We start from the raw sequence: 21,743 nt of genomic DNA on the forward strand, positions 1-21,743 counted from the left end.
AATGGTAGGATATGACTCCTAATGTTATTACTTGAGCTAAGCAAAAGGCAAATCTAATTGCTAAACAATTGCTTTTGGGGCTCGACAGTCAGCTTATAAAATCAAATGGTATGTCACATTATTTTAACATCAAATGGTATGCCCCATTATTTCCTTACATTCTTCAATCAAAAAATGTAAGGAAGTAAATCCTTATTTCATTATTTTTAGGAGGCACTTGATCAAATAAGGGTCGACCATTTACAACTGAAGTTGAAGCTCACTTTATTCAAATCTTTCTTGTAAATAAACTCTTATTTTTTTATTACTAAAGTTAATCATCTCCAGCTCAATGATGTAATGAGCTAGTTCAATACTAACCCCATTTTTCTTTTATATCTGTATCTTTTTACTACATCTATAAGACTATAATTGATGCAAATAGACATACCTCTTTCATGCACCCGTTTGTTAATGCACTAGGGGCTCGACGCAATTCGGTCCAATTGTTTATTTTTATAGAGGACTACGTGATTCCAATAAGAAATGTCATGTTAAATGCAGTAGACCGTCTTCTTAAACTATACTTTTGATATTGAATATCCATTAGAGTGCCAACATTTGACTTTTTATAGTTTGCGTTTTGTTGTTGTAAAATTAATGAAGTTAAATTATAACAATAAAAAACTCGTACATCTTTTTCCAAAAACAAATAAGTCTTTCAGAATTTTTTTATTAAAGATTATTTTTTAACTTATAAGTTAAAATGCTGTTCATTAGACAAAAACGGTTAAAATCTTGATCTGTAAAAAATAAATGTAAACAGTTGTTTACATTTACCGAATAAGTTCAGACTACCTAATGCATAAGTTCCGGTTTTTTTTGTGCCGAACTTGTTCAGAAAACGTATCTTGCTTGTTCCAGTTTCAGAAAATGTCTTTTAAATTGCGGTATTTATAAAAGATATTTAATATACGTCGTAAAAAAGGGCAGACAAACTTTCATGAAACGTCACTAGGCCTTTAAAACTTTTGTAAAACTTCGTTAGACCTTTAAAATATATTAAATATAATTGAAAACAGCAATAGAAAAACGTAGTAGTTTTTTTTTTTCCACTATATTTCTAGGGGTTATACATACCGTTGTTCAAGCTAAAAATCAATTCTACGCACCTAGATCTTTTGCCTTTATCTCATAATCGTTTCTTGTTAAGTTATGTAAAGTTATTTTAAAAATGAGATTTTTGAAACCACCTTACATTATACAGTTATAACCTATATTTTGAAAATGTTTTGTTGATATCTTACAAAAAAAAGAGGACTTAAACGACCGTTTCCTGGATTTTTGGTGTTCAAAATAGGTAACCTTCAGAAACGATGCAAACTTGAAATTTCGAAATTTTGATGCTGGAGTCATATATATTGTTCTACAGAAAACTACGGTGATTGGAGCCTGCGAACAAACTCAATCTAAAAACTTGGGTCCCTAGTCCCATGTATGGATGCAATCAAATAAAATCAAATTTTTTTTTTTGATAACATCTCGAACTAAATAAAATTAATTAAAGGATTTAAAAATTTATCAATAAAACGTTTTTGTTAAAAAGTTATAGACATTTCAAGTCTATTATTTGCCCGTTTACCCCAACAAATAACTTTAAATGTTCATAACTTCTGAACAAATTTTTTTTTGGATAAAAAAGTGAAATCTGGCTATAAATTTTGATTTTTGGTAATATAGAGTTAGAAAAAAAAATTATGATGTTGTGTTACTCTAGGAAAAGGTACTTCCCAGTAAACATTGAACAGTTGGTAAATAGTTGGCCCGATCCTAATAACCAACTATTAGCTACAGTTGGGCCAACAGTTGGCTATTTAGTTAATATCGTGAAAAAAACGTAACGCTTTTACCAAAACTTAGCCAACTGTTTTTAAAACTGTTAGTACCATTACCGCCCCAACTATATGATTTTTTTCGCGATTTTTTAAATTCGCTTTTGCACTTTAATTGAAAGTTCAAATGTTATAAATGTTTACAACTATTTTTACAACTTGACGTGATGGTGAAAAATGAGTTGCATATTTGAAATCAAAATGAGATGATATACAAAACACAAATTGTTCGCTCGGCACCAGAAAAAATTTTTTTTTGTTGACCTGTGTAATAATACAGTAATAATCATTGTAATAATAACAGTAGTAATAACAATAACTACAACTATAATAATAACAGTAGAAATTTACAACAGTAGCAATAATAAAAAACACGAGCAGTAAGCAACCCTCAATAGGGGTTATGAGTAATTAAATCATTAATAACAAAAACACATTAATAACTTGATATATTATTTAAAAAATTAAATACAAATTTATCTATAAATAATATTTAACTTTTGACTTCCTATCAGGAATATCATTGCTTATAGTTAACGACACAAAGACCGCATTAACACCAATTAAGTTCTTTTAAAATCTGTCACAACACAGGTACCAGAAAATGGAAGTTAAGTAAAGCCTGCAAAAACCTAAAAAAAGAAATAAAAAAAAAAGTTACAATTCTTAATTAAAAAAGTATTATTTGCATTTTATTGTTAATAGGATTAAAATAATAATATAACAGAAAATATAAATAATAATAAATAGCTATAAAAGCCAAGGTCTATCAAAACACAGCAACAATAGTGCATAGCATAAAATATTTGTAAGCACACAATACTGTCTCTTGAGTAATTAAAAAAGTTTTATTAATTCTCCCTCTCATCTAAGAGAGAGAGAGAGGGAGAGAAAGAAAGTGAGTCCAGCTTCTCTCTAACTGTTAACTAATGATTAATAGAGTAACTTTCACATCATATTAAATTTACAAAATTAAAACCATGTTTCAACAGTAAGCAAACTAATCAACTGATGACAAATGCAACTAAAAAAAAAAGAACATAATTATGTTTGAAATTGTAAAAAATTTTAAAATCGTATTAATTCGAAACTGTTATGAATTGTTACTATAAATAGTAAAATTCATACTTTGCTTTGTTCTAAATTGTCTAAAGTAAAATCAAATTAACAGACATTAACACTGCTTGACACTTAATTCTGGCAAGTAAGTTTTTTGCTCGCTGAGTAGAAAACTTACTTGCCAGAATTTTTATTTCTTACATTTCCACAACGAATTATTTCATCTTGCTTAGACCTATCTCTTTTACTTAAATACAACTATTTTCAAGTTGTGTATTAATATTTACATTATTAACTTCTTTGAGTCTAATAATATCCACTTCAACTTCACTATTATCATTAAACATATTGCCAGTAACCAAATACGCCGTGGCCTAGGGGCCCTGCAAAAAAAGGGGCCCAAAAATCGAAAAGCAACAAAATTAAATTTTAATTTTTGGAAAGTCCATACATTTTCATTCGAAAGTAATTGTGTAAAAAATTTTACTTTTTTATTTTTCTAAATATTTTCGTGATTAAAAAAAAAAAAAAATATTTTAAGACGAAAATTAAACAAAAAGCATTTTGCAACATTTTGTTCATTAGTATAAATAATAACTTTAACGAACAATCAACTCAACAATATTATTTAATATTTGAAATTTTTTAATAACATTACGTTTTTTTGTTAAAAGTTTAACCAAGAACCTTCTAAAATATTATTTTCTAGAATCACTTGGTTCAACTTATCAAACCAAGAAAATAACTATAATTAGGGCTGTTTTTCTAATTAATTAAGGTTTACAATATAGTAAACATTACTTATTTGCAAAAAAGCCTGATTAATTTTCCAGATTGATATTAAAAACGGTAGTTAATAAATTTGTTTTTTTATTATTTGTGCATAATGTTTTAAAATATTCGATTTAAAATAAAATAAATGCGTTTATTTTAAGAAGAATTTTGCATGCTTTTAAGTAAAATATCTTAGTAATTGAAGAAAGTAATTGTTTTAAATTGCATTAAACTTTAAGCGATATTTTGGACGCTTTTAAGTAAAGAAAATAAGCGCGCTTGGAAAAAAAGTAATCATAAATTTTTAAAGTTTGTTTTCCTGTTTATTTTTAACAAGTTTTCGCTTATTTATGTAGGCTATTTTACTCAATTTTAATAACAAAAAATAGTGGAGTGTTATCTATTAGTAAAATCAGTGTTCGTAAACAATAGCAATTAAATTAATTAAATGTGTTCATTTTTAGAACCTTTTAACAGTTATGGAAAGAAGCTATGAAAGTAAAATATAGAAAAAAGTATAAAGAAACATCGAAAACTTGATAGTTTTTTATTAAAAGCAGAATGTCATGGTAATTCACCAACTTCAGCTAATCTTGCAAACTGTGGCATAAATAAAGAGGCAAAAGTATTGGATTTTGTAGAGGACTCAATTAATGAAACGAGCAATCGGAACTCAATAAGGAGAGAGTATGTTTCCCTATCGATTTGCCATTAAATAGGAAAAGTGATCCAGGACTTTGGGAAATTTTTTCAGCTGATGATATACAATTTTGGATAGAAAATGGTCCGTTAAAATGTCAAAATGCAGATTATGACTTTAAATCCTCTAAAATGATGTATCAAGATCGCGATCGATATTGCTCAAAAAGCTTGTTAATGGGGAAAAAAGTAAATGGTGAAACGTTTAATAGAGAATGGCTTATATATTTCCCAGCATTAGGTTGTGTATTCTGTTTTGTTTGCAAGATTTTTGAACCCTCAAAATGTGCTTTAGCTTCAACGGGATATAAAGATTGGAAAAATTCAGGGGCATCAATTCAGGATCATGAACACTCATCAGACCGCAGAAAAGCTTCATTTGCATACTTTTACAGAAAAAATAACAAGATTTTTTTAAATGATCAACTTCTTAACAAAATTCGCCAAGAAAAAAACTACTGGAGAGGTTGTAAGAAGAATTATAGCTGTAATTTGCACATTGATCGAAAGAAACTTAACTTTTAGAGGTTCAAATGAAAAATTTGGGTCTGAGAGCAACGAGAATTTTATTGGTCTGCTTGAGTTGATTGCTCAGTTTGATCCTTTATTGGCCAAACACATAACAAATTATGGTGACATTGGTTCTGGAAAAACAAACTACCTCTCAAAGAATACATGTAATGAATTAACTGTATTGATGGCAAGAAAAGCTTTGCAATCAATCAGCGACGATGTTTTAAAATCTAAGTATTATGGATTATCAGTAGATTCAACACCTGATGTGAGTCACAAAGATCAACTATGTGTGATCTTGAGGTACATTTATTTCTAATGAGCCTATTGAAAGATTTGTCAACTTCATTCACATCAATAATCACACCGGGGAAAATTTAGCAAATGCAACACGGTTGCATTTGCTAAATTTTTATACGTAATTTTTGTACGACTTTTTATACGTAAAATTGAACTTGGAAATCAGCAACTGCAGAAGCCAGTCTTATGATAACTCAAGCAATATGACTGGAAAATATAAAGGAATGAAAACTAGAATTTTGGAGTTCAATAAGCTGGCAAAATACTTATGATGTTCAGGTCATTCTCTTAACTTGGTAGGAGAGGCTGCTGTAGATTGCTGCATCGAGGGAATCAATTTTTTTGGTTTTGTTCAAGAACTGTACAATTTTTTGAAGATATGCGTTAATCGTCTGTGGAAGACTACACGGAAGATATTGATGATAACTTATATGCAGAAATTGAACATCTACATCTGTAGTTGAAAGAACGTTTTAATACTCAAGTTCCTGAATTGTCCCATTTATTTTTGTACAAACTTGTAAAGAAAAAACAAATGGAGGCTGCATTTCTAAATACTGAAATCATTTTTAGGATTTTCAAATGTTTCATGATATCCAACTGCTCTAGAGAAAGATCATTTTCAAAATTAAAATTAACAAAAAATGATTTGCGATCAACTATGTCACAAAAAACGTTAAACAATTTTGCATTATTTTCAAGCAACGCAGACAAATCAGTACCAGTTATACTGTGTGAAGTGACTAAAAAACACTTCAGTTCTTTCCAATTGCACAAAAAAATAGCTTTCAGCTCTTTCCAATTGCACTAAAAAATAAAATAAAACTTGCTTAGCTAAGTTGCCTAGTTCTTAAGAATCTGAAAACAAATAAGTAAAAAACCAAGAACAAACAAACATTTATTTATTAAAACTACTATATTTAAACAAATTAAATTAAACAAAGAACAACATCAACTCTCCTTAAAGGCTAAAAAAAATTTTCAGCTCAAATTTGCTTGCAGACCTTGCTTGTAAAACCATGTGAATAAGAAACACATTTAGAAAAGCCTAGAAACTACTTAAAAATGACATATGCAACATTGAAATTTAGACGTCAACTGGACTAATTATTAGATGTTTTTAAAAAATTCAAACAAATTTACAATACTTTGTTCTTCTACATCGCATTAATCCATCATATGATAAATATGAAATGAAAAAATGTAACAAATATGTATACACAAAGAATAGACATCATATATGAATCGAAAATCAATGCATTGATAGATTATTGTCAAAAGTAATATGGGCATAGAAGTAGTCGTTTAGGGAAGTGATAAAAACAATACCATATAAGCTATACCTAAATACATATATATATAATATATATATATATATATATAAAATATATATATATATATAATATATATATATATATATATATATATATATATATATATATATATATATATATATATATATATATATATATATATATATATATATATATATATATATATATATATATATATATACATAAAGTAGTATGTTTACGTGTGTACTTCTGTATGTATATGTATATATATAATGTATACATATAAAATCATCATAAAGTTAAATTAAAAACACTAACAAATGTCAAAATTTATATCTGAATGTGTAACTAATGGATAAAAGTAAAATATTTGTACTTATGAGCAAAACAGTTATATCAAAAGGTAAGGAAAGTTTGAGTTTAAAAGTTTAATTAAAAGGTAAAAAAGCGTTTGAAAGTAAAAAATTTATAAATTGCTTCATATTAAACTAACGCGACTAAACATTTACATAAAATATAATATTAAATACTTTGATAAAACTTACTGGAATCTATTACGATTCAAAAACACGCGATATACAGTCGGTTAATGGTTGGCACGGAATGCCAACAGTTAGCCAACTATAGCCAATACTGGCCTGTCAGTTGGACCAACTAAAGCGTGTTTACTGGGTCTAAAAACTAAAAAAAGACCTTAATTAATTTATCTAAAGTTTACATCTTAAATTAAACTTTTTTAACTTTATACAAAGACTTTTGAAAATAATTAATTATATACTTTTTCAAAACTTTTTAAATGTGACTATGCCGTTTTTGCCTTGAGCACTTTGTTTTACTTTTACAACTTACCTTTTCGCAATATATAAATTTAATATTTAAAGACAATAAGATTTTTTATTTATTTATTTACTTTCCCGTTTAATAAAATTTACAATAAGATCATACATATATAATAAATGGCTGGAGCAAGAAGAAAACGCATATTGTCTTATCGCCGAATTCCATTTACATTGTCGCCTTCAGCTTATGAAACAAATTAAAAATTAAAAGTTGAAAATTTACAGGTTGAAAATTATATAGTAAAATACAATATATTAAAAGTAGTAAATTGTATAATAAGATATATATATTTTTTCTTATATTTATTTTCCATTTTTATTAGATCAAAACAAAAATAAATAAGTAATGATGACTTTTTTCAATTTAATTATTTTAGATACTAATTTTAAAAAATTTTTTTAAGATCGAAGTTATTTTCTAATAGAAATCATTTAGATTCTCTTTTGAATTATTCTGGAGAGAAGTTTAGAAGAGTTATATTTTAATAATATTTTTCAAAAAACTTTTCCATATAAATGGTCCACAGATCAAATAAATGGAAACGTTATTATAGCTTGTTTCGAACAGCTAAAAGTTGTTCTTTTTAAATTTTTTAAAGATTCTATCAATAAAGGTGTATTCCCCAAACAGTTAAAAATTGCCAAATTATTCCAATTTTCAAAAAAGGGAACAAATAAATTCTTAGTACCTATTAGCCTATTTCTGTTCTTTCCAAATTTTAATAATTTTTAGAAAGAATTACAATATAATATAATGTATATATAATATAATGTATATATAACAGAGTACATAAATATTAATCAATTCGGTTTTAAAAAGGATAGCTCAACTGAACATGAAATCATCCAGTTTGTATAATATACGTTAGGGCTTTTTATCGACCTATTAAAAGCTTTTGATACGGTTAATTGCCAAACTTTAATCTATAAACTTAAATATTATGGAATAAAAAATAAAGTTTTAAAATGGTTTGGAAGTTATTTGTCAAATCGTAAACAAAATGTTCTGAGTAATGACAGTTATCACACCACTTGTCTTTCTATGCAGTCCCTCAAGGCTCAACTCTTGGGCCACTTCTTTTCTTAATTTATATTAATGATTTAAATAATGCCTCTAAACTAGCAAGTATTATGTTTGCAGATGGTACTAACTTATTCATATCTAACAGTAATATCTTTGAACTCTTTAAAACAATGAACAAAAAACTTAGGCATGCATCGTGTTAGTTGAAGTTAACTCTTAATACTAATAAAACAAAGTGGACATTCCGTTCGCTTTTTAAAAAAACGGTTTTGCCATTAAACTTAACTCAAATTTTTATTGAACAAATTGAGATAAAAAGGGATTCTGTTACAAAATTTTTAGGTGTTCACCTTGATAAAAAAATCACTTGGAATCATCATATCGATTATATAAGCACTAAAATTTCAAAAAACATTGGAGTTTTATATAAAGCATGAATCTGCTTTATAAAAATAATTCAACTTTATCATTCATTTATAAACGGTTATTTAAATTATGCTAATATTGTCTGGGGTAGTACAGAAAAGTTAAGTTGCAACGTCTTTATCGCCGTAAAAAACATGCAATCCGTTTAATCTGCTTTGCAAATCGCTTTTCTAACACAAAATATTATTTTATTGAAATAAAAATTTTAAATATACGTACGAGCTAAATATATATAATCTTTTATGCTTTGTATACATATGGAAAAATAACTTGTCCCTATCTGTCTTCAAAGATATTTTTACTCCGAAACCTATCAACTATCTATTAATTCAATTTGAGAAATTCAACAACCTATCAATACAATTTGAGAAATATTGATTTTTTAAATGAACCTTTTTGTCAAACGAACTTTAATCAATTTTTTATTGCCTATCGGGCATCACAGCTTTGGAATAAAACTGCTTTGCCACATTTTGATTTGAACTACCCATTACCTTTTAAAAGTAAATTAAAAACCCAAATTTTTTCATTAAATGACGTATTATGTTATTAGCAATAATATGAATTCATAACTTTGCCTTTACTTATTTACATTTATAAAAAGCTTGTTCTTACTTATTTTGCTGATTTTTATAGTTTTTACCTAATATTTTATTATACTTTAGTACGTATACGTTTATATAAAATATTGGTGAGTAAATATGCGTGATCTCACTTTTGATTATATACTATATACTTTGGAAATTTGTAGAAGTTCAATATTATTGTTGTTACCTTTGTTAAATGCTTGTTTGAACTTATTTAAAGTTCTGACGACAAGATCCTTTAATCTTCCCTCAGATACCTTATTTTATATTTGTTGTATCGTTTATCAAAAAGTTTTGAAAGTTTATTATTCTTATTTTTGACAATATATAATTGTAATGCGACAAACGTAAAAATAAAAAACAAAAATTTCAAGTTTGCACCGTTTCTGACAATTACTTATTTTGAACACCAAAAAATCAGGACCCTTTATTTTGTAAGATATCGACAGAATATTTTCCAAATTTAGTACAAAGTATGGTGAAAACAGTACAAGATACTGTACAAAAACTGTACAAAAACTTTACAAGGTATGGTGGTTTCCAATTTATAATTAGTTTTTGGTGTACTTTTGTGGGGGAAGTACAGTGACGTTTGACTACAGCAAACTATGTGGTTCGCCCATTGTTCAGTTGCAGAAAAAACCCAGTGACATATGCTCATAAGTTTCTTAAAACTTTCATTTGAGAAAAAGTAGTCAGGAGAATAAACATATGTTTGCCGAATAAATATTTAAACTACATATAAACTGTACATAACTATATATATATATATATATATATATATATATATATATATATATATATATATATATATATATATATATATATATATATATATATATATATATATATATATATATATATATATATATATATATATATATATATATATATATATATACAAAGCATATAAACAATGCGGATTCCCACGAATAAACAATTTGGATTCCTTCCTGGACATAGCACAATGGATGATATAATTCAAGTAATAGAAGACTTTAGCTACGCAAAACACAAGAAATGTCAATATTCGCCAACTTTTTTTATTTCTCAAAAGCTTTTTGTATGGTTGATCACAACAACTTACTCCTAAAATTTTAAATCTTGCTTCCTAGCTGGCTTACATCATGGATTGCTAGCCACCTACACAATTGTCGTTAAAGAGTAAAAACAATTGAACATGTAACCAAATGGAAATGTATTAAAGCTGGAGTCATTTAAGGTAGCGTTTTGGACCTATTTTATTTATACTATTTATACATGGTTTGAATGATTTTTTTACCACCAGAGACAAAACTGCAAAAATACGCCGATGATATATTAACATACATCCTCTATAACAAACATAAAAAAAAACCTACTTCAATCATATAAAGTGCAAATCATTATCGTCACCCTAATCAAGTTGCAATCTCAAACTCCAAACTCAAATAAGTAGATTGCTACAAGTACCTAGGAATCCTAATAAACAAAAATCTTAACTGGGATGATCAATGGATAAAAGTTCATAACTCTTTTAAGTTAGTACCCTACTTACTAAAGCGCCTTAAAAAGATTGGGTACACTTAATTAAACCTACTTCAAATTTGTAGATCCTACGCACTCTTACATTCTGTACAGCGCCCCTATACTATCGTCTTGCAACAAAAAAAAGAGCTACAACTATTCCACAAACAATCACTCAAAGTTGTTGAGATTGATGCAATAAACTCACACCAATTTAATATCTGTTACAATACCTATGAAGTTATTGATAAAACAAATATAAAATTAGTTTAAAAAATCTAACCCAACGCATGCAATAACTTCAAAACTTAAACCACAAAAGAAAACAAAAGTGCCGGAAAGGTCGAATAATATATATATATATATATATATATGCATATATATGTATATATATATATGCATATATATATATATGCATATATATATATATATACATACATATGCATATATATATACATATATATGCATATATATACATATATATGCATATATATATACATATATATGCATATATATATACATATATATATGGATATATATACATATATATGTATATACGGTCGTGTGACAATTTGTTATGGCCACCCACAATTTTTTACATTCTCAAGTTTCAAAGTCTGTTATTTTAGCATTTTTTTGTGATTCATGTATTCAAAAGTACTTTTTATTTAAAAAAAAAGGTATATTTTTGACAAATAAAAAACATTTAACAAGTTGTTAATAAATTTTATTATTTAAATATATTCAAGATCAATATTTGGCGATTCCTCCATTTGTCTCTATAATTGCAAGAACCCTTCTTGGCATACTTTTGATGCATTTTTCAGCTATTTCCTTCAATTCTTTATTATGGTTCCAATGGTGAATAATTCTTTCAATTAAATACACTTTATCTGTATTATTTTCTTTAGATATTTGCTTCTTTAGGAGCGCCCAAACATTTTCTATCGGACTAAAGTCAAGAGAGTTTCCTGGCCAATCTAGGAATGAAATATTTTGTTCTAATAGATATCTTTTAACTGATTTAGCTGGTAACATGGTGTCCCGTCCTGCATGAAGGTTTTTTTTTTCACCTGGACTAAACCATTTTGCCAACTATGGCAACAATCTTTGTTCCAGGACTTTTTATATTGTAACTGGTTCATTATTCCGTCTACAATGTAGAGCCTTTCCATTCCCCTTCCACATATCACTGAACAGATCATCACAGAAGTGGGGTGTTTAACAGTTTGAATGATGCAGTCCAATAAGTAATTTTTCCTTTTTTTTCTTTTTACATATTGAGCCTTCTTTGTGAAAACTTGGAAAGTACTCTCATCGCTAAAGCATGCCTCAAAATATTATACAAGGATTGTTACGTGAATTTTTAAAGTTTGGTGAAAGAAATTTGATATTTTAAATACATCTAAATTAATTATACCGATTTCCAATCATCTTCTGTTTAATTCCTATACCTTTTGGTCACCGTTGAACCGTTCTCTTTTACATTTTGACTCCAGATTGGTACAGCTTATTTGTTATTTCTTTGTTGGTGGCCTGTCTATTTTGTAGAAAAATCTTGGTTTGTATTCTTTTCCCGCGTGGTGCTAGAATTCTCTTGTTTCCACATTAACCAACCCTCTTTGGCATCAAGCCATTTTTTTATGTATATTTTGTACAAAACCTTGCAAAATACCACATTTTCTGGTAATTTCACGTTGAGAAAATTAATAATTTAATAAAAGTACCTTGATTTCAGCAATTTTTTGTGGTAACAAGTCCTTTTTTTTCCCCATAACTAAAATAAGATATCACATTTCAGTACTACAGTTAAGAATTTGCTTTAGTACTCATAATTTTGAAAATATCAAATTAAATACAATTATTTTTACTTCAAAATAAAAAAAATATTCAAGAAACTATAACTTTACCGATTTAAATAAATATTTTGTAAATAAATAAATATACATTAATTAGGTGACCTAATTTAACAGTCGTTTTGCATTTTCTAACATCGTGTGCAATTCCTGTCCGCTTTCTCTACGCTATCTTTCTAACGCAACTTCTTCTATCTTTTACTCTAATATACCTTCGTTCTTCCCAAACTAACTTTACTCTTGGTCCGTAGAGCAGGTGATGGTGCTCCTTAAGGAGCTAAACTTATCTTTGCGGGCCTTGGTAATGTGACCTCCACAAGGCAATTAGCTGGAAGAGAATAAACCACAATACCTACATATATATATATATATATATATATATATATATATATATATATATATATATATATATATATATATACATATATATATATATATATATATATATATATATATATATATATATATATATATATATATATATATATATATATATATATATATATATATATATATATATATATATATATATATATATATATATATATATATATATATATATATATATATATATATATATATATATATAGATATATGGTCGTTGTCGAATTAGTATATAAAACGAAAACTGCAAACACTACATTGTAATAAAAAACATTTGCTCAGAAATATTTATCTATACTTTGAGATGGTATCGAAATTCTATACCTTTGTAAGTAACATTTGTGGTACATCTCCCACTGATTATTTTTAACTTGAGAGAAAACTTGCAAAATTCATTTATATGCAATTTTAAATAAATACTTATTAAATAAATAAATAAAGTTATGTATATATATATATATATATATATATATATATATATATATATATATATATATATATATATATATATATATATATATATATATATATATATATATATATATATATATATGTATATATATATATATATATATATAATAAAGCAGAGCCGTCTGTCCGTCTGTTCTACCATTACAACAGGCGGCAAATTTAAGATGTAAACGCGTTATAACTTTTTAGAACTTTTCCTAAGTTTCGAGAGCTTCTTGAAATTTCTAGAACCCCTAGGCTTCTAAAACCTTTTCGAAGTTTCTAGAACCTTTTTGATGTTTCTAAAACTTCTCGAAGTTTCTAGAACTTTTTGAACTTTCGAACCTTCGGCCCTTAGAACTTTTTAGAAAAACCAAAAGATATATATAAGCGCCTTCAGATGTTAATCGTATTCTCTGCAGAGATTTCTTTATTTTTGCTAAGCTAAAGCATGGTTATGAATGAATTATATTCATTCGTCAACTTAAGAAAGCGAAGAAAATTGGCCATTTAACGCGATTTAAAAAAGGATTCAACGAGAAAAAGAAACACCCGAAGAGCGTGGACAACGACTTGCACTAGACCGCGAGCAACATCGACAACGGTGACAATCAGTAACGTCAAAACAAGACGAACGAACCCACGAGTATGATTGACAATGCCATCGAAACAAAGCCTAAGAGAATCAGCTGAACAGCGGCAGAAACAATTGCAAAATGATTGCAAAATGATCAACAATATCGACAAAGTCAGAACTGAAATCTCTCACGTCAACTAGCCCTAACAGGGCTTGATGGAACGTTCAAATTAACGCTACCAGAAGAACAATATATTGGAAATATAAACCATCAGTGCATACATTGCAGCGCTCTTCATTTTGCAACTGAATATAGCTATAATAAAACGAATACAATGACTGCTGCAATTTTGGTACCATTACTTTATCAATTCAAAATTATCCACAAGAATTAAACAGCTGCTGGGTGGAAATACAGAAATGGCTCCAAACTTCAGATCAATTATTTGACACAACAGCACACTAGCTATGGCTTCGATGGGAGCGAAAATTGACACACGGCGAGCAGGTGGATCACATTGCTTCCAAATCCACGGACAGATTTACCAACAAATTGGTTCTTTACAGCCAAGCGGTACCGACACGCGTCAATATAAACAGTTCTATATTCTCGATTCGACGGTGGCAGCAGATGAACGAATGGGGCATGTCGCAAATACTAACTGTGACGAGCAGTTGATGCTCTGTTTGAGCCAGTTGCTTGAACAAGTTAACCCATACGCTAAAACTTTTCGTATGATGAAAGATAGAGCCAAAATTGAAGAAAAACGAGCGCATGAGGAGACACGTGCAGCGCCGCAGGTTCATTTAGTTTTTAACATCGGTCTCGTCTTGGATCGACGACAATACAACACGTCGATCACGGACGAAGTTGTGGTGGAAAACGATGAATTACCACCTACCCTATGCTTTGCAATTTACTACAAAAATGGTCAAAAAAAATTTATTGACGATATTGATTCCCGTTGTGATCCACTCACCTATCCGCTTCTCTTTCCGAAAGGTGGGAGTGGGTAATGTCCAAATTTGACCAAAGTGCCATCGCATCGAAAACGCGCTCGCATTACACAAATGGGGTATTATAGTTATCGACTGGCGATTATAACAAATGAGTACAACCCACTTTTAAGTGCTGGCAAACCCTTTCACCCGTACATTGCGGACGCATACCTTAGACAAGAACAAAATCGCCTAAATTACAATCGACTACATCAAACCGAATTGCGAGTCGAACATTATCGCGTGCTAGCAGATCATTTAGTCATGGTTGACGCTGCCAACATCTAAGTCGGAAAGAAAATTATATTATCTTCAACGTTTCCAGGGAGTCCAAGAGCGATGATACAATCTTATCAAGACAATGGCTATTGTAGAAAAATATGGAAAACCAGATTTATTTATTACGATTACGTGCGATCCAAAATGAACAGAAACTATAGAAAGTCTTGCCACATCAAGCACCATCGGACAGACCAGATGTAGTGGCAAGAGTATTCCGTATCAAATTAAAAACAATACTGAATAAAATTTTAAAAGACAAAATTCTCGGCCGTGTCATCGCATACATGGGTGTTATTGAATTTCAAAAACGCGGTTTACCTCACTGTTATTTATTATTCATTATGAAAGCTAACGACAAAATAAGAACGCCCGAAGACGACAATTGTATTATCAGTGCTGAAATCCCAGATCCAGAGTCAGAAAACCGTCTGCACGAAATTGTAGCGACTATGATTATGCACAGAATCTGCAGTACAGCGAATGCTAATGCACCATACATGTTTGATGGCGTATTGCCAAAACGATTTCCCAAGACATTCATGGATATGACTTCTCTGGATATTGATTGGTATGCAGAATACCATAGAAGGGATACAGGTTGCTGTATTGACACAAAATATGAATGAGCCGATAATTGATGGGTGGTGCCATACAACAAATACTTACTAGCAAAGTACAACAGTCATATTAACGTTAAAATTTGCGCTACCATCACATCGATTAAGTACTTATACAAACAAGTATATCTACAAGGGACCTGACAAAGCAGCAATAAATATTCAACTAAAACAACAGCGCAAGCGACAACCTGTATATGATGAAATTTTGGCCCATTTAGATGCACGATATGTTAGTCCGCCAGATGCTGTGAGACGAATATTTGGGTTTGGTATGGAAATGCAATCACATACTATCTATCGCCTAGCCGTACATCTACGATAATTTCAAACTGTTTACTTCCGACCAAGTAACAAAGCCAGCACAATTGAAAGAGCTAACGCAAAAAACACAACTTTAACGGCATGGTTCCAATTAAACGAGCGCTCGAAACTGTTTTAAAGAAGGAGCAGCCCAACAAAGCAATACAATTAATTCGCGACAGTTTTTGTACTACGAAATGCCAAAGCATATAATAAAATTCAATAGAACATCGATGGAATGGACACCACGATAACAAGACCTGAAAAACGACAATGAGTACCACCACAGTTTACGAGAAGCATCTTTCCTTCAAACGCCATCAGAATTGCGACCGTTATTTGATTACATAATTTGTTTCGACAAAACCAATGACGCCTCAGCGCTTTGGGAAAAATTCAAGGCTGCCATGTCGGATGATTACAGACATCGAACAATGTCAGAACAAGAAAGCAAAGCATACGCATATGCTGATTTTGGACGAATTATCTCTAATTGTGGCCAAGATATCACCACCATTATACCAGCGCCAAAATATCCTATGCCAACGCTTAATGAAACCACAATAAACATCGCAGAATGTAAGCAAAAGACTGCTAAACTGTACTCGACTCTGAATAAAGAGCAAAAAATAGATGCTGTTCCTGCATGCATCAATGGTGACAAACGATGCTTCTTTATCGACGGGGCAGGCGGTTTGGGCAAGATATACCTAAACACAACCATTACCCAAATTTTCGCTAGACAAAGCAAAAAGATTCTAACCGTTTTGTGGTTAGGTGTTGCTGCTACTTTGCTGCCACTTTGACAAACAGTGCATTCTGCATTCAACTTGCCAGTGCCTCTAACTGCTAATTGCACATTGCTCAAAAGCCAAAGCAAATAAGCCAGTTTTCTCTGGCAAATCGATGCGATTATCTAGGACGAGGTGTCAATGGTGCCTCGACTTGGACTAGAGGCAGTAGATACTCTATTATGCGACATTCTGAAAACTGAAATATCATTTGGTGCAAAATTGTCGTTCTTGGTGGCGACTTTCGACAAGTGCCTCCTGTAGTTCCAAAAGCATCCAAGGAATTAATCGTGGAGACATCAATCAAGCAATCGCCTTAATGGCGTCATTTCAAAACCTTCACATTAACACAAAACATGAATTCCTACTGCGAATTGGCCATGGCGAAATAGAACATAAAGATGAGGGAAAAATAGAATTACCACATCAGTACTTTAGTCAGAACCTCATTAACGACGTCTTTGAAGAAAGAATATTACCCGAAGAGATACATTATCAGAAAAGCCATTCTAACTTCAAAAAACGTTGATTCTCTAGCGATAAACAACGAGATTTTACGACTATTACCTGGAGCGGAGAAAAGTTACAAAAGTACCAACAAAGCTGAATGCGAGGAAAATATCGACAGGACGCATTTTCCGCTATAATTCCTCAACAGCATTTCTCCACCTGAATATCCGCCACATGAATTAAAATTAAAAGTTGGTGCAATTGTAATGTTATTGAGGAATCTTAATGTCAAAAACAGACTATTCAACGGAACGAGACTTATTATCAAACGGCTCGAGAAATCATCTAATCGGCTGCAGAATTACGACCGGCAGCTACAAAACAGATTCGTTTTAGTCACACGGATTACGATATGCCCAAACAACCAGACACTACGGTTGACATCAGTTCCAGTTCAACTACCATTCGCGATGACAATCAACAAAAGTCAGAAGCAAACGTTCAAGAAAGTTGGGTTATATCTGCCAAAACCTGTCTTCAGACATGGGGAATTATACGTCGCTTTATCACGAGTGCAATGCATAAATGACATAAAAATTTATTTACCAGATAACCAAACGCAAACCTGTAACATACGTCATAAAGAACTCTTACAATGATTGATAACTAAGTTGCCCATATTTTCTTTGTAAAAATTAAAATGCGTTTTTTGTAAATGCTAATGTTAAATACTATTTACTAGTAATGTTAAATATTATTTTATTTACAAAATAAATTTATAAAAATAAAAACGAAATTGTGAGCAGAGTTATTATATATTGAGGGATAGTATAAGCATGTAGTCTGTATACAAAGCGAAAAACCCAGAAAGGTTTACTTTAAAATTTTTTTACTCAGATAATTTTTAAAACAAATACAAGTTTTAAAAAAAAAAAAAATTTATATTGTTTGTATATTTATAATATATATAATATATAATATATATATAAATGTATATATATATAAACAATATATATATATTGTTTATATATATATATATTGTTTATATATTATATATATATAAACAATATATGTTATATATATTGTTTATATATATATACATTTATATATATATATATACATTTATATATATATACATATAATTATATATATATATATATATATATATATAAACATATATATATATAAACATATATTATATATATATATATATATATATATATATATATTTATATATACATATATATATATACATATATATATATACATATATATATATATATGTATATATATATATATATATATATATATATATATATATATATATATATATATATATATATATATATATATGTATATATATGTATATATAAATATATATATATATATATAGGGTGTGATATATGTAATTGTATATATATATATATATGACACCCTAGAGGAAGTAGGTTTAGGCTAAATAAAATACCCAGAGCCATGTCATACCTTTTTGGAACTGCGATAACGTCTACTTAAATAACAATTAGGAAAAAAAGTTTATCAGGGTATAAGAAAAACAAAAGCACTTTTGTAAAAAACACTAAAAGTCCATTATTTTCTCTCTTACGTGCAATATATATATATTGTACTAAATCATGAAAAATTTTCAGAGTCTCTAAAGATTAAAGAGTTCATCAATTTCAAATTAAACAATAATTACATCAGCAATAAAATATGCAATAAAATATGTAATAGACATGCAATAGTTTCAAATTTTTGAAAGTATTCCAAGAATATTACACATTTTGAACAAAATTGTAAAAATAAGGTTTTTGACAAACATTTTAATATGAAAATTAATCATAAAATCTGCCAAGCCAGTGTTTCGTATCACCATTACTTCAAAGAATCCTACTCGTGCATTAAACCACTAGGATAGTTAAAATAAAGTTTTTTCAATCAGAAAGGCAAAAAATTAGAGAAAGCACTAGACCAGCTCTTCTGTTGCCATTTGTTTTTTTACAGTACAAATTTCCATTATTACAAGAAGTTAACTTACATGTAAATGCGCAGTTTGCGATGTTTGTAATAAAGGGAAACTATCTCCCCAGGATCAGGGAAAAATCAAACAAAAGTCCAGTATCTACTAAAACAATTCTGCCACATCCCCATATCTGTATGCCAGAGAGTCTATGTACAGTGGGAAGAGGCTTTGCAGGTGTAATCTTGAGACAGCCCTGTCTAGAGGTAAGTTACATGTAGAATAGTTCTTTGAAGAAGAAACAATTCAATACAGGTAGCTAAAAAAGAGCCTAAACTTTTAAACTTTGAAATTTTAGAGAAAAAAGTATTTTTTCCTAAAAGCAAGGTGCCAGCTAGTGAAGTCACAAAGTTTAAAAATATATTAGGGTTAAGTGATTCCCAAACAGAAACTGCTTGTAGTGCTCCCAAGAGCTAGAAAGGATGAAGCTTTTTGAACTTAATTTTAAAAATTTGTGGTTGAAGGCAGCGCTCTCGGGCGTTTCTTTGACATTGCAGAGCTTTATAGCATCGAAAAGCAAACAAAGCCTTTAGTCTATTGCAAAAATACTTTCTGAGTAATTCAATAATCTTGTGGGAAAGAGAGATCCCTAGATCATTTTGTAAAGATTGGGATGGACGGAGGAGAATTTTATAGATTTTTTAAGTACTTTTGATAGTGAAGTAAGTGAATCAAGGAGTTCTCATACAAAAAGAGTTTAAAGCATGACAAGTTCAAGGGCGGAGGAATTAAGAAACTTATCATCATATCTGTTTTTCTTAGATGTCAATAAGAATCAACGCCACATCAAGCAGGTGATAGATTCATTTGATCTATTGCAATTGAATAAATCATTTGATCTATTGCAATCGAATAGATCTATCCTTTAATCATCCCTGCTTTTGGTATAAACTGTCAAATTGTGTCCAAAATCCTTTACTAGATCTACCAGATGATACACCTGTTTCAGAAATCCTCTCTCTAATGGAGTTTCACTAACTTTTGGAAATACAAACCGTTTGTATAGCAAAAGTGATAAAATGCTGTCTGAAACAGAAACATCAAATGGTTCTATAAGCAAAGATAAAAAGTTTCAAATTGCCACAAACTATATCAATCAAAATTGCTAAGGTCAGTTATTATCTATAACAGTAGACATCACATTTCAAAATTTAATGGGAGACATTTATGCTTTTAGAAGACTCAAATTTATAATTTATAAATCTTTTGTTTCAATTTTATCTTATTATTATTTCATTTATTTAACACCCAATGTAATTTACAAGGTAAAAAAGAAAAATAAGAAAGTTATTTCTCGTGATTTTCACTTAAGAATTTTTTCTTCCAGAATTTGTTTAAAAATTCCTCTTTGCTCTTTCGCATTCCAGCACTCTATTGCATGTTTCAAAGTTTGTTCAACTTTGGAGGGAATTTCACTTTTAGAAAGTGCTATTTTTATCTTCTTTTTATATGAATTAAGTTTTGAAAATTTAGCATCCGAAAACGGCATAGGTCCTGAATATCGCCAACAAACGAATGTTTAAATAAGGGGTGTTTCAGTTGTGAAAAGATAATGTCTGAAGTTGTTTTATTATTAAGAAGACGAAGAAAAAAGTTTAATTTATTTTGTTGAATACTTTTTGAAATTTCCTGGATTTTAAATAGCGAATTTGTATAGTTCTTACTGTGTTTTAAAACATTTAAAAGCGATTTTAGTGCACTCCTTCCAATTACATCTAGCTTTTTCATCAAATCAGAATTATTTTCACATATCTCCATAACATAAGTTAAGGTAGGGACTGCCAATAATTTATATATATAAGAAATAGAACTTGGGTGAGCAAACTGGATTCCAGATTGAATAAGAGTTTGAACAACAGCTCTAAAGTTTGAAATTTTTTCATCAACATTTGTATTATTGAGTGAAGCAAAAGTTGAATGTTTAGTATCCCATGTGAATCCCAGATGTCTAAGTTTATTCTGAAGATTTATTTTATTACTAGATATCGTTATCGTATTGGTTTATATTTGTGCTTTACCTGAAATCAAGAATTCAGTTTTTTCGGCATTTATTTTAATACAATTTAAATTACTGTAAATATTGCATGTTTTTATCAGCTTTTTGAGACCAGAGAGGGTAGA

At 29.3% G+C, this 21,743-nt stretch overlaps 2 protein-coding genes across 2 annotated transcripts; both read left to right on the plus strand.

Moving 5' to 3' along the window:
- The first annotated feature begins 14,628 nt into the window (after positions 1 to 14,628).
- Positions 14,629 to 15,177, plus strand: LOC136083148 (uncharacterized). The gene has a single exon (XM_065802554.1). It carries the CDS (start codon positions 14,629 to 14,631, stop codon positions 15,175 to 15,177), a length of 549 nt encoding a protein of 182 aa, XP_065658626.1.
- Positions 15,178 to 16,768: 1,591 nt separating this feature from the next.
- LOC136083149 (uncharacterized) lies at positions 16,769 to 17,167 on the plus strand. The gene has a single exon (XM_065802555.1). The coding sequence runs from the start codon at positions 16,769 to 16,771 to the stop codon at positions 17,165 to 17,167; it is 399 nt and encodes a 132-aa protein (XP_065658627.1).
- The last annotated feature ends 4,576 nt before the right edge of the window (positions 17,168 to 21,743 follow it).

This window comes from Hydra vulgaris, chromosome 08 (assembly GCF_038396675.1).
Source record: "Hydra vulgaris chromosome 08, alternate assembly HydraT2T_AEP".
NCBI lineage: Eukaryota > Metazoa > Cnidaria > Hydrozoa > Anthoathecata > Hydridae > Hydra > Hydra vulgaris.

Coding starts and splice junctions, on each gene's coding strand:
- LOC136083148 (XM_065802554.1), top strand. CDS start 14,629: ATGGCTTCGATGGGAGCGAAAATTGACACACGGCGAGCAGGTGGATCA.
- LOC136083149 (XM_065802555.1), top strand. CDS start 16,769: ATGTCGGATGATTACAGACATCGAACAATGTCAGAACAAGAAAGCAAA.